Consider the following 14,714-nt stretch of genomic DNA (forward strand, 5'->3'; position numbering starts at 1 on the left):
AGTTTTTAGGTTAGAAAGGTGCAAAAGTGCAGAATCACTCCAGCATCCCCTTAAAAAATAAGAGTGAAATTCTTCACTGTCAGAAATGCGAGTGGCACTACGCCTCACGTGTATCTTTAGGAGAAATTCCGAGGGGTAAACCGTTGAGGGCATTGTAGTGTACAGATTTACGGCATTACTGGACATTACTAGGCATTTTTCTTGGCATTAGTTTGAACATTAGGCCTTGCTGGGGCATTATAAAATAAGATAATAAGATAAAGTAATGCCCACTGGGCATTGGTGGGCATTGGTGTACAAGATTTTGGTCAGCGGTTTTTCCCTCGAGAAATTGTTAACACCCACTTGCATTAGGTTTTTCGAAAATTCCATCGACTCATTTCGACAGACCGCTTCTTAGGGAGGGGGAGGAGGGTAGAATTGAAGTCACTCACCGATTGGCACGTTGACAGCGAAGAGAACGACAAGAGCTCGATGGCAGAGCATTGTGCGCTGCGGTGAGAAAGAGAAGAGCCGAGGGAATCGTCCGTCGTCGATGGCGGGCCTGGTCTGCTCCCTCTATCTACTTAACCCCGTCATCTTCTGCAGGGACCTCCGTTTCCGGTGCTCTGACGCATAGCATGCCTGAAACAATGGCGTTGGTTCTATCATTTACTTTATCGGGCGGCATTATCGGGCGGCTCGTCGCCGCCGCTCCGCAAGCGGAACGGCCGCAACCGCGCCGCTTTATCGTCCGTTTCCAGCGAGCGAACTTTCGGGTTCGGCGCAGCCTTGCATCTCGAGATCGAGCGCAGCCTCCGCGCTCGCGTTCTCCTGTCGAGCGTATCGTTTCGCTTGGTGACATTCATCGATCTCGGGCAACTTCGTTAAAAGCGGAGCGGCGTTAATTTTGCCGCTCGCCCTATGAATAAGACACACTTGGACATTTTGGATACCGCGTGTTTACGCACGGCATTATTAATGCAATTGCGACCTGCGTTTCTCTCCGCTAGACTGGCTAATTTCTTTATGGTAACTGGATATTATTTGACAATGGTGTAATCGTTATTTCCTTTAGAGATTCAGGATTTACCGCGTATGTGCTGGGCTGGTTAAGGGGAATATTAAATTACGTGATTTATCTCGATGGATCGATTTTACGACATATGTAGGTCAGTGCAGCCTAAATCCTTCAATTGTGAATTTGATTTTAATAATTTATCATCGTGAATGAATTAAATCAATACGATTAAGTCAGTGATTTTAGCTTGCTTAATAATTAACAGACAAAGGTAGAGGAGTTGTACATTTTCTCGTATATTTAGATACGTCTATTACATGCCAATTTTAAAGACAAATTATAAATAGATCTTTCGAGAGGCGTAATAACAGTGTGTGTTACGTTTAATGAGGTCCGGACGAAAATATTTCTCCGTATTTTCAGAAACTGTATTATTACGGTACTATTTATCCAGCATTTACAAAGTAATAAACGTCGCGATAAATTTAATTATATCGCTGTTACAATTTTGACGAGCGCGCCGTCAGTTAAAATAAGTTATTTCCGCGGATTTATAAATTATCACGGGCGCCGGCAGAATTTACGGGAACGAAAGCGGGTGGAATGCAAATAGCGCGTTTGTCACGTTTATGTAAGTACGTGTCACGTATATATTCGGCGATAAATTGCTCCTAAATGCATTTCCGCTTTAGACGATTTCTGTCGCCGTGGGAGAAATTAATCACGCGCGTCCGCCGTCCATTATTTTATGACTTACGCATACCCATGGACGATATACCGGCGGCGATGTAACAGCACTCGTGAAGCGCCCGATTTTATAAAACCCCACGCGCCATACGTTCCGGGTAATACGCATCGCGTACGACATCGCGATTCACGATTCACTTCCCGCTCATTATGCGCACGGCCGTTAAGCAGCGCGATAAACCGCCAGTAATGTTATTCAGTTCCGCCCGAAAATCCGTTCTTCGACCGCCATGAAATAATCAGAGCACGGTCCGGACTATTGTGTCGATCGATCCGTAATCATACATTAATAACTTGATGATTAAGATCGCAATCAAATGCAAATGCCATAAGCAATGCCAGTGGATACCTATGAAAGTTTAATAGCCAAAATATAATTTGACAAACGGTGCCGCTAGCGAAATGCCGTTTTATACAATAATTTTGCTTTAACTGGTTAATTAATAAATCTGAACAAGGCTGCAGTAATACAATATTAAAATTAAAATTGGCGTTAATAGTTGAAATAGTAAAAGTTAGTAGGGGCAATGTGAGCCGTCACCTGGACGAAGGTGATAAATTATTTATCATTATGGTGTTTGACTCATCGTTTTTAAGAAACTGGGACCAATTGTATATTTGATATTGTACCGCTGAAGAGGGTCAATGTGTAGACCGAAATATTGAATCTGAATCACATTGTTACCAATCTCATAATATATTTTACACTAGAACTTACTAATATATAATTTGTCACCTTCGTTCAGGTGACGGCTCATATTGCCCCTACTAATCTTTTACTATTGTAGCTATTAACAGCAATTTTAATTTTAATTATTAACAAACTATGCCAAACGTTTATAATAACGTGATATTACGATCACGGAAATGTACATACGTAAATTTTGTGTGTGTGTGTTTCGCTTTCTATGGAACCATTGTTTCTCTTTCCTTTAATAACAAATATTATCGATCACACTCCTGTGAATATCTCGCCGCGTCTCTTTGCGCATTTCATAATCGTCCGCGTTCGTTGATCGCCGTCCGTTTAACGCCGCGCATTAATCGAACTATAACATCCGAGTGACGCTCCATCGTCCGTTTGTTTCCGTTTCATCAGCGCGTGAAGAATAATACGTTAACAATGAACGAGCGCGCAACTCGATTATCGACGCTTGCAAGTTTAAAGCAAACAGGATCCGGAGAAAGGGACGCGAGGCGACTCGTAGACGACGCGCCTCGGCGACGAGGCAGGACGAGGCAGGACGGGGTAAAATGCGAAACACGGAGCTAGCAATGCTGCAGTTCGTTATCGGCGACGTGGACCCAATCCGTACTCAGCCTCGGAACGCGGAGCCGGCGACCGCAAAGCGCGACGAGTCGCTCTCGGCTCTCTTGCGCATAAGCGAACGCGCAAAAAAGTGACCAATGGGGTTAACGGTAATTTGCATTCTGCATTCATATATCGTATATACGCGCGTTATCTCTCGGTGCTCCTGACCTGCGACCCGCCTGACCTTATTCAGGACTGGCAAAACAGAACGATAATACATTGCCGCTCCTACGGATCTCCTCGATGGAGAGACGTACGATATCGTTTCGGTTTTGCGGCTTTCGCTGTTTATCGGCGATTTATACTCCATCCCGCGAGAGGACTCTATGAGGAAATAACAGTAGAAATCAAAAATTGCACCCACAGAAAGGACTTCTGTTACCGAGACCAAAATATTCTTGACGCATTTATATTTCTCACAACCTCATTTTGCAATATATTTTGTCCGAGCAGATACCTCTCACCCGACGCGGCCGGGTCCGCAGCCGTCAGGGCTCGTAACATACGAGTTACAAATTCGGTGGCTTAATCGACCATTTCATTTATTGGGCGCCAAATTCCTTTAATTTTGTGAAAATTAAAAAAGGAAATTTTACACGCAAACTTTGGGGGAATGCGGTAAGCTAAGAGGTGGGTAATTGGAGAGATCCTGAAACTTTGTGAGCTCGATCGAGAATTAAATTTAAGAACTAAACGATTTTAAAATTATTCCGAGCAGAGCGTACGAATTTATTAATAATCTACTTATTATACAATCGGCGTCAGGAACACGCTCGACAATTTCAGTACACACCGCATGCTGGTTTGACGCGTGCACAGTGATTAGAACAATTTATTCGATTAATATATTATTAATATATTAACTCAACGCTTCTCCGCAATAAATTTCATCGGATGTATCCATAATTTAATCGGAAAACGTAATCGGAAACACTATTTAATTGGTTTATCCAATGAAGATTTTTCTCAGTGTGGTTATTTTACATAAACTGTCACGTCATATAGTTTTTTTACTCTAACTTGATTCTAGTCTTTTGCAATTGCAAATATAAGACACATTTGAAAACGGGGCAGAAGGAGAAGGATGTCGTGCCGATAAATGGCGCATATGTAGGGATGTTACGTGCATAGATTACAGGATAGGCAAAGGGTGGTTTGTGATAAAGCTGGCGTGCGAGATAATGCGGCCGAGATAATTATTTTTCAGCTACGACTGTTGGTAAATCTTATTTCCTTTTCGTGATTAATTGGTGGGCCGGAACGGGAGTGTGATAATGGATGCGAGATAGGTACCGGCTTGAGTCCGGGAGAGGATGAAAAACAGTTCCCTGAATAAATGTCGGACGTGCCATCTTGATTCGCGCGTGAATGACGAGCGAGCTGATGTATGCAGATCGCACTTTTGTGAAATTCTAATTATCTAAATTTTACTACGTGTTGCATAATTTCCTTATCCGCGTTTCAAGGGGGAAAACCCCGTAATTGCTTGATATTTTTACATCAGAGAACGTTGAAGTGACTTATACGCTTTTTTTTTAATCCCAGAGTTTTCAGAAGAGCCTTTTTATCTCTCCAATGAATCCTTTCTTTGATCTTGAATGTAACAGCGGTTTTTAAAATATAATACGTTTTACGTTTCTCGATTTTCAAATTAAAAATATTCCGTTTCAATTATTCATTTTTTATCGCGGGCTATTGTTAAATATATTACACAAAAATGATCGAATTTCAGGATATTGATCTGCAATTTCTCCAAAAATAAAGCAGCCTTCCAGTTTCCAAATATAAACTTGTCTAGATTTTAATACCTCCTCGAATAATAATTATTTTAGATCTCTATCTTTATCCGTCGCGCATCGATAGCGTCGTTTCGCGTATCGTCACTCAGAAACACCGTTTCTTCTTAACATTGCAAACGAGTGGCAGGCCATTAATCGAACTTCGCAGCACAATCAGGGAGTCCGCTAAAGCACTTCGCAAGTGCGAAACCAAGCTAATATATGAATGAGGAAACGATTAAATTCGAAACTAGCTATTTCTCTTGGACTCGGTATCCCCGAGAGTTCTGACGCTTTGCAAAGTTCAGCTACGCTCGCAACAGAAGCGTCGGGAGAGGCCCACCTACGTGGATACGGAATATGTAAGACACGCGCGCACACGTGGGCCACCCCTTTCTCTCACCGGTGTGTAGCGCAGCGTGTAGGTCGGCGAATTCGTGAATATTCAGCGACCCCGTCCCGACCTTCCCTGGGGCGGGTTTACGATCCTCGGTCTCGCTTTTACGAGTTCGTCAGGAAGAAACGACTTCGCGCCGAATCGACGAGACGTCCTCTCCTCGTACCGTCGCCGACGCGCTCGGAAACGTTTTCTCCCGTCTGCGAAAAGCACCCGACCCCGAAAGTTCAGGGATAAGAGCACGGAATTCCGTTTTAACAAACGCCACAACTGAGGAGCTACGTCATGAGGTAGCGCTCGAGCCTCGGAAAGGTCAGATCGAGATACGAGGCTTGACGCAGGTAGCGTCGGTAATTCGAACGGTGGTTGTTACTAGATAAATTAGCACGATTACCATTAATTAGTTACGTTCTCGTTATCTCAATTCGACGAGAGTAACCCCGTTCTAACAATTTAATTCAATATTTTAGCCGGGTCAACAAAGTATAATTCAGTGGCGGCGGCTGGAGAGGTAAAAACGCTCTCGTTTGAGTTAACAGAAGAAACATTTTACGGCCCCATCGCAGAGCCATAAAATGTATCGATCTGCATTCGAGGGTAGATACTGATCCCTCATGTCTGCGAGTTCGCGCATAAAATTAAATGACGCCATTTAACGCCAACATTTTTATTATTGCGTTATTATTCAGAACATTTTCAAGTTTAATACGTATTCCAGCTAAAAGCTTCACGCGCGCGCACACACGCCGGAAGAATATTGTATATGTATATGTTATTCTAAATTTCCCTTTTCATGTCGTATCGGGTTGTGAGACATTTCTCTTATTTCTATTTCCGAGCAATCGACTTTCACGCGCAAGATTGACAAAAACATTTAACATTAAACGGAAAGTTGGGCAAAACCCAAAATGATAGCGCGCTCCCGCCGCGTCCCTCGTCGGCGTTATTTCGTAGTTATAAGTTAGACAGCGCATCCCCGGGGTTATCAAATATTCGCGGAAGATACTCACAACTACCAAACTTGTATCGCGCTGTCCACATCAAATATATTTCTCCGCGTCCCATTTGTGTTATTTCTCACGTCTCGGCTGATGTGGCCATCGTGCAAATTCAATGTATTCAAAACTTCGTCCCGACGAGAGGCATAATAATGCCTTACAACGGGGATGGGCAAAATACGGATATTGGGCATGGGCGCCCGCGGGCATCCGCGTTGCTGGGCATACTCGCACTCCAATCAAACACCACCATACCTACACTCAAGCGTGGTGATCTTACAGAACTTTTATACACATGTAAGGGGAAAAGGGCCCGCACAAGTGTGTCCAAGGAGTGATACAAAAGAAATTTTCTGTCTCGTTTATCTAACTACACTGAGAAAAATATTTTAGTTATCAGAACAAAAACGTGTTTGTTACTTGCTGATTTGGTGAGGAAAGAAATCGATTAGTTGCTGTTGCGAATAATTTCTCGTTATTTGACATTTGAACATATCATATATTGTCTGCGATACAAACCACATTAGTTCTTTCTATCTGTTGGACATACGAAATACGAAGCAAAATAATATATTCTTAGCAAATACATTTGCTGTCACAACGAAATCCCGATACGCCTGATTCCCTCCTGAACAGATAGCACTAGTACCACATACTGCCGCGACGTGGCGACCGGCGCGTCTTTCTCGTAAGTAAAAATCGTCCCGTATTAGTATAAAATGCGAGCCGATATGATGTGAGAGCGAGTTGTCTGGATCATGGATAGACCTCAATAACCTGAATATACTTTTGATGACTATGTGATTTAACACAATTTAACAATTAGTTACAAAGTGAATTTTTTAATAGGAAGCCTATTGATACCCCACCCCATATTTTGCTACAACAGCAAAAAATCTGCTGTGTCAGCAAATTATTTTTCTCCGTGTAATTGTGACGAAAGCAAATCAAAAGTTGCAAATCACATTTTCTTCCACTACGGTGTTATTTGCTGTCACTATATCTACAAATGAAATTTGTTGCAAATACTTGTGTCTTGTTCAGTTAACAAAAGTTTTTTCTCAGTCTTTCTATCATTCTGTCTCGTTTCTTGACTTTCCCTCGAAATGCGCATGCGTGGCCAAAGTGAGATTGTATTTGTAGGTTGTGCAGGTATGTAGTTTTTGAAAACGAACGATATGAGATCGATAACAATTGTGTGAAAGGATTACTTGAAAAGGGTCCAAATCCGGGACCGAAACGTCGTCTGTTTTTTTAAATAAAAACATTGGCCAGTGTAGGTCGCTTTCGAAAAACTACATATCATTATTATTTAATATATAAAACAAACGAAAAATGTAAATACATTAACAGCTTCCACTAATACGAATCTATGAGAAATGAATAAATTTTACCATTTTTTAAATTTATGAGAAAACCCAATACTTTCTCTCCGCTATCGCCCAGCCTTACCACTGCCTTGCAAGATGCGCCTTGACCTCGGCGATAACAACGGCAAGACGATACACCGGGGGGTCCCTTATCCGTGGCGTTACATATATAGAAAGCTCCGTCGTCAAATCGGGACTTCCGCTTAAAATCGATGCGACAGTTCGCGTCTATTTTAAGACTCAAAATGAAGCGATATCGATTTAACGAACGCCCGCAAACCGCACTGATCTGATTTAACGGAATCCAATTTTAAATGACCTTAAACCAGGTACCTATTTATTCCAAACGCGGCCCTGATATCTGTCTGTAGAGTTTAGCAAGAATAAACTCGATAGATGACTTTTCTCCGAAGTTGGGTATAACTTCGCCCCGAAAGGCTTAATCGTGGAATTAATGAACACCGGCAACTTGCTCGTTACCCCCGTGTCGCCTTATCGTAGATCATTACCGTTAGGTATAAAACGTCCCAACGTGGCGTAGCCGAAGCGACGAACGGGGCCGATAATTGTTGAAAAATGACGAGGGACTTCGCACTCTTAGCGGCTGTCATCTATCCTTATTAGGATCAAAAAAATATTAGTTCGTCCCCGCGGCGGGATTTCGTCTCCGATGCAGGATTACTTGTCGATCGACCCGGTTAGCCGGTCCTACTAGAAAGGGTTTTTAAGCAAAGTTCATTTGCGAAGTCTGCGGTAGACAAAATGGATTATAGGCTCTCCCCCTCCCCCTCGCTCTTCTTGATCGAAGGACACGCGGGAGGGTGAAAATGCTTGCCGTTCCACGGCGTAAAGAAGAAGTCGAACCCAAGAAGCATCGAGAGGGCGGTGACGAAGGGGGACGTCCGAGGGGATCCCGAGCACGGAGAGACCTGTCGATACCGTGACGTGACGAGTGACAGACTTTTTTTCCTCGGCTACTCCATTAACATCTCATTATGAACACTTCGGTGGCCTCGCACCGCTCGGGCAAAATATCTTAAGTCGAGTTCGAACTTCCATTAAAATATCTGCCGAGCTCGGCGAGCCTTCGTCGATCGCGCGAAGCGACCGGAAGCGTTTAACGCGACGAGCCGCCGCTACGAAAGTGTCGGTAGTATCCGGCAAGTGTTGAAGGAGACGGGTTTTTGCCTCGTGCCCTTGCTCGCTTCCCTTTGTCAAGGAATCGGCGGTGACACGGCTGGCGGTACAAAGGGGAAAATCGGATAAACCGCGCGAACGTGACTTTTTTCCCCGGGCTTATCTCTCCGAAGACGCGCTAGGTAGGAAACGAGGTGCCGGCAAGTGGAAAATTCAAAATGTGTTATCTTCCCGCGAGAAGAAAATATGGGACATTTCAGGATATTTTAACGTTCCACAATAGTTTATACATGTAACAACCGATGTCGCGTATTGCTCTTAAATTTACTTATTTATAAACTTATGCATATTGCAAAGTCAATATATATTTGCACATTAATTTTTCGTGACGTTACATTATGTTATTAACATTTACATGTGCGCAATATTGATCTTTTAATACGTGATTATTGATTATATACAGTTGCTGATTATATATATGCTATTATATATCGCGCCACCTGTGCCAACACGAATCGTGACTAATATCGCGACACGATATATCACACCTGCTTATCGATACCGAATACCAATCGTACATCCGACACGTGCGCACGAGTGTGCGAATTGCCATTCCTTTTCGCGCTATTATAATAACTATCGCGGCAGTCGAGATGTCGTAGCTTCTAGCTAAACTGTGAGCGCTATTAAATTAGGAGACGCCACAAAGCATGTCCCTTGAATGCTAATGGAGTTAGCTAACTCGGTCTCTCGAATGCTACTTAATCGCTTTCCACAATTTCCATGCGTATTTGCAGTAAGCGAGATGCACGATTGCGTCGCGTCGAATACAGAATAGTTTAAGGAATCTCCACCGAGTGCCCCTCTCTCAAATGTTCACCAAGGAAAAGCAATCCTTTGTATATCGAATTAAAAGCAAAATCTGTCAAAGATACTTGCGCGTGATATTGCATTTCACGTTTCGAAATACAGGTTTAGGCGCGTGCCAGTCACCGTTCGTCTTCAATTGAATTTTTCAATATTTCCAATATTTTAGACGTTTTTAAATGCATTCTCAAATTCGACTTTTTCCACCAGTGAATGTCCCAATTCTCATGGAGCAATGTGCATTTATCAGCTGAGACACACTGCCGTCGTGTGCTAATTCACCACAATCGTGAAGATTATGATCAGCCCGGGATGTCTACGGGATGCCGTATAAGTGCGAACGTAATTCGCTCTTTGTGCAAAAGCGCCCATAATATATCACACTTCGCGACGCAGCTCTGCGCGAAAGGGAGGAAGTACAGAAACGTACACTCTCCGCGGAAAAGTCCGCAAATGAATTCAGCGGAATTTCGCCGTCGGAAATTTTATGACCGAAATTAGCATATTTATTTTGCGCAGAACCGGTTGGAGAATCGCGAGGCATTGCGAATTCCAGGCGAGGGTCTCTTGTAATATTTTTTAATTGCCTTTACAAGGATTGCGTTTCGTATTTTGTTTCGTCCTTTGTTAACTATTCTGAGGACGGGGGGTGCTTCTCGCGACGGAGAAATAAAATCACAATTGTAGATCACGTGCGATTGCGTTGAGATTTTATGAAAACGTAAACGAGAGATATCGAAAGTATACAAATATAACATTTGTAGGATGCAGGTTGGATTTGAAAATTAATCACACGTCCAGGGGTATCTGAAATCGTTCACGAATACTAACAAAGACCGAGAACGCGTTCACAATCGTCCCGAGGTTTATTTCACCCCGATCGCACAATCATACGTCTTTATCGCTCGGAGTCTCGACCACTTCTATCGCGATCTTTTGACCGTCAGAAGTCGCTCATCAAGCTCATCGCTCTTCCCTATCTCTAGGCGTTTTTGTCACTAACCTAAGCCAGGACAAACAGGTAGGATCAACGACCGCTTGTCTATCTAATCTAAACACCTATATGTTGTAAATAAGGTCAGTAAAGCGAGCGTTACATATTCTACATTTCCTACACATTTTACACGCGAGAGATTGCATCTTTCTCTGATTATATCAAGCGGTTTTGAAACACATAACGGTGTATCGACAATCGTCATTCCGTTTCTCTCACTTCTACCCAGTTTTCCTCGCAAACTTGCGAATTTCGCGAGACAAAGCACTGTTTGTAATTGAAACAAGTCCACCGGGGAGACAATAACACTTGTTCGACGCAATAATTCAAGTAAGACGAGATAGGAGCATCTGGTATGCGTTTCGGACGCGTATCAGTGCTGCCTTACGCGTAAACGAGTCATTGGGCTCGGGTCGCTCGTTGAGCGAGCGGCGAGGATACCATTTCCACGGAGAGGAAGGAGAACGGTATCTCGAATGCCGGACTATCAATAATAAAACTGAGTTTACTGCCACGAGGAAATGGCGGCGCCGTGCCCCACTATGCCGTCGAATATTGAGAAAGTAGCGAGAAACACCTGCGCAAATTGAATGCGTTAGACCCCTCAGGCCAGGTAATATAACTCGGCTCTTACACCGTATAACTTTGCAGCGCTGCGCTGCAACCGAATGCGCTGTAACACGTGCCCGCGTCCGTCCCTTCTTGCCGTCTCTATTTTTCTCTCACATTTTGCTCGGTAAAACCGCTTCGGTTATTACCGTACCTTTAGCCGCGACCTTATCAATTTTTCGGTTTCCTAATTATGGCCACTTTTATCACAAAACAATCGAGACGCCTTGCATTATTGAAACTTCATATAATGCGATAGTTTCTCAATGTAAATCCGCGCGCGGATTCAACGAATTTCAACGGTTCGATTCGATTCGGATTTTGTCGACTCGGCTGGACTCGGGCTCGAAAAGGGAAATGAAACTCGACACGATTCTACTCGATATCAAAAATCCTTGATTCGCGCATCTCCACACCGTAGTTCAGCTCCAGCCGGCGATGCTCGCTACGGTCCACGCATTAATTGGGGAAGGTCTCTCTCGATATTTTATGGTCAAGACCGAATGTCTCATTTTCTGCTCGTCACCGATGGATGACTTGTCGCGCAACGATCGACGTGAGATTCCACGGATCCGTTTGTTGCTAGTCGAAAAAGGAGAGGCATGCTCGCGCGCGCGCGCGCGACTCCACTCGATCTTCGTGCCTGACGTGCAAATGCCGGGGTTAATGCGACGCGCTCCATTAAAGTCGAGTCCCTATACCCCGGAACATTGCTAATTACACGTGGCGCGCATAGTCCACGCCCGGCAGTTAGCCTCCCTCTCATCGCCGTCGACGTTCTCTCTCCGCTCTTCTCGCTTCTAGCTCGAGTCCCGTCCTTATTACGAAGCTGTACACGCGATACTACGCGAGTCCTCCCTGCAAGTTGGATTCTAATATTAATAAATTTGTGCGCTGCTCGCAGCCACAAATGCGTGCAGCCACATTCGCCGTGAGTCGACGACGGCGACGACAAAGACGCCGCGCGGCTTCATTAAGCGACGCCGCCTCTGGTGGTCTTAATCCTCTCGTGATGATCTTCTATCACGGGATAATGTCTGAAGATAGCGCGCGACGTGTTATCGCGCGTGATGAAATGTTTATTTACAAGGTTCAATTGGATCTTGACGTTAAAATAGATAATAAATCTCGCTATGTACGGTACATGGCGAGTCGATATTTTCTCGACAACGATACGGCGGCCGCTTTTAAGAACTTGCTTCAGTAACATCCCTCAACCGCATGCCTTTCCATCTCTACCCTGTCCGTCCATTCCTTTATCAGCGACGTAACCACAAGCATCTTACGAGCGGTTTTCCTTGGGTTGGACCGGGCAAACCAAAGGGCCGTCCCGGCCCCGGTATCAAGAACCTTGATACCGGGTACGGGAACCTGGCGGAGGTGGATAATTGCAAATTCCATTTAGACGACACGTAACTGCCGCGCATCGGCCGTGGGGGCGCATTAGCGATCGGGCTGATTGCACTTTTACTACATATAAGTGGATCTTCGTTAAGGAACTCGGCGAAAGAGACAATCAAATTGCCCGCCGCCTAGCTACGAGCGCTCTTTTATCGCGCTCTCGCAACGATTCCTAGAATTTTCCAAATGCGAGGTACACCGTTGGATTAGATTATAACAACGACGGCGCGACGTTACGAAAGGACGTTACACAATTTTTTAATGCCGTAAATTGACGTTACGCGACGATAAAACGTGCCTTTCAAAGTTAATCCGGCGATACTTAAAAAAAAACAAGTAGTCCGTTCACTCTGACGCCCACAGAAAAAATTTCCGGATCCAATGATGTTACACTTGAATGTATCATAAAATAGGATCGATATAGCGCCAATCATATTTATTATAGGAAAAGGAATATTTTAATCTTAAACGAAAAATTCTAAAATCTAGAATTAGTCTTTTGTCGAATATCGCGGTGCCAACTTCGTGCGTTGTAAGATGGAGGGAAAATTTATTCTAAACTCAAGAATATATAAACTTAGATTTGTATAAGCTACTTTTGTCTCAATATAGTAAGTCAATCTTTTTTAATTCAACAGAGGAGAATAAGAATCATTGATTTTATTTTTATAATAAATGAGGTTGTGAGAATATAAATGCGTCAAGAATATCTTTTGTCTCAGTAATAGAAATCTTTTCTGAAGTTGCACCTCTTCTCTCTCTCCTCATAAGTTTAAATTGTTATAATAATATCTCCGGCTAAGGTTCCATCTGTGAAAAATTCAATCCTACGAAGCTCCGCGACGGCTATCAAAATTATTAAAGCTGACGTGTCGCGTTTCGAAATTCAAGCGCGGGAATTTCCTTCGCGTTTCGCGCAACGAGTGCGTAACAACGCAAAGTTTCGCTCCCGCTTTCGCTGACGAGTTCTCGCGGCGAAAACGAAAACACAATGGCCCGCGGGCTCGGCCATTATTTTTGCATATCCGAAGGCATCTCGTCAGGGAACCCGGCAGACGCACTGAAAGCAAGACGAATCGAGTCTCCACCAGGCTAACGATCGAACGGCGCCGAACGAAAGTCGCCGTCGCCGTTTGCGATCTTTAGACGTCCTCTCGTCGCGGCACGGCGCGCGCAAACTTAGTTTACCCCGAATGGTTATTTATCCCCACTACCGTGCCCCTCGTTCCGCCGGGTGTAAAGAGGAACGAAAGGAGCAACCAGCTCTATACAAGGAGAACGGTCTTGAGGGCTGGCGGGAGCGAAAAGCGGGAGCAAGACGGCAGGGGGAAAGAGAAAGAGCTTTGTTCCCGTGACGTCATGATGGAACGTGTCCCGTAACTTCTGCTCAGGAAATTGGAGAAGTATTGTGATGCAGGACGTAGCCTGTCGGGGCCGGGAAAATCGAGGGGAACCTTCAAACTCCTCTTCTCGTATCCCGACGGAAAATCGTACCGAGATATCCCGCAGGATGGACGGACATACGTCGCGGTGGATGCTTTGTAGTCGTGAATGCGCAGCTTCTCGCGTGCCCTTTCTTCCTTAATAATAGCGTGAAGTATAACCGCGAGCTTGCTCAACTCTAAACTGTCACGTTCCGTTTTAACTCACGTCGCCTGCTCGACGGGAAGGAAGTACAATTCCCTCCTTGGACAATCAAATTGTGTGATAAAAGTGCCTAGTTTGCAATTGGTTTGATTAAAGTACGACAGATGATAATAATTGATAAGAGCAGGGGTTACACTCGCGGAAATCGATTTCTATTAAATGTACCTGGTGACTCGCGGGCTTTACATATTTACATCGACAGTTACAGTTTAACGCACGAGAGTGGCGGTGCTGCGCGGCATTGTACGAGCATTCACGATCGCGTAAGCGAATGATTTTAATGAACGACGTTTGCAATTTATCAGAAAATTGATGCAATTAGACGGGGCAGCTAGCGCCAGGCCGTATTTTGTATCCGGATATCGAGCCGCGCACGTGCCATCGTCGTATTCCAACGGCGCGCCGCATTTGCACCGATTGGCAATCCATTGAAAGTCAAACTAACCCGTCCACGACA

General features: G+C 44.3%; 1 protein-coding gene across 1 annotated transcript in view; it reads right to left on the reverse strand.

The window, feature by feature from the left end:
• The window catches only part of LOC105560448 (lachesin-like), a 148,754-nt gene that overhangs the window by 69,941 nt on the left and 64,099 nt on the right, over positions 1-14,714 (reverse strand). Inside the window, exon 2 of the mRNA XM_012009578.1 lies at positions 435-624. Within this exon, the coding sequence (XP_011864968.1) occupies positions 435-486 (52 nt within the window). The 5' untranslated portion in view covers positions 487-624. The remainder of the gene's footprint in view (positions 1-434; positions 625-14,714) is intronic.

This window comes from Vollenhovia emeryi, unplaced genomic scaffold (assembly GCF_000949405.1).
Source record: "Vollenhovia emeryi isolate VEMERY1.0 unplaced genomic scaffold, V.emery_V1.0 DF939230.1, whole genome shotgun sequence".
In the NCBI taxonomy this organism is placed as follows: domain Eukaryota; kingdom Metazoa; phylum Arthropoda; class Insecta; order Hymenoptera; family Formicidae; genus Vollenhovia; species Vollenhovia emeryi.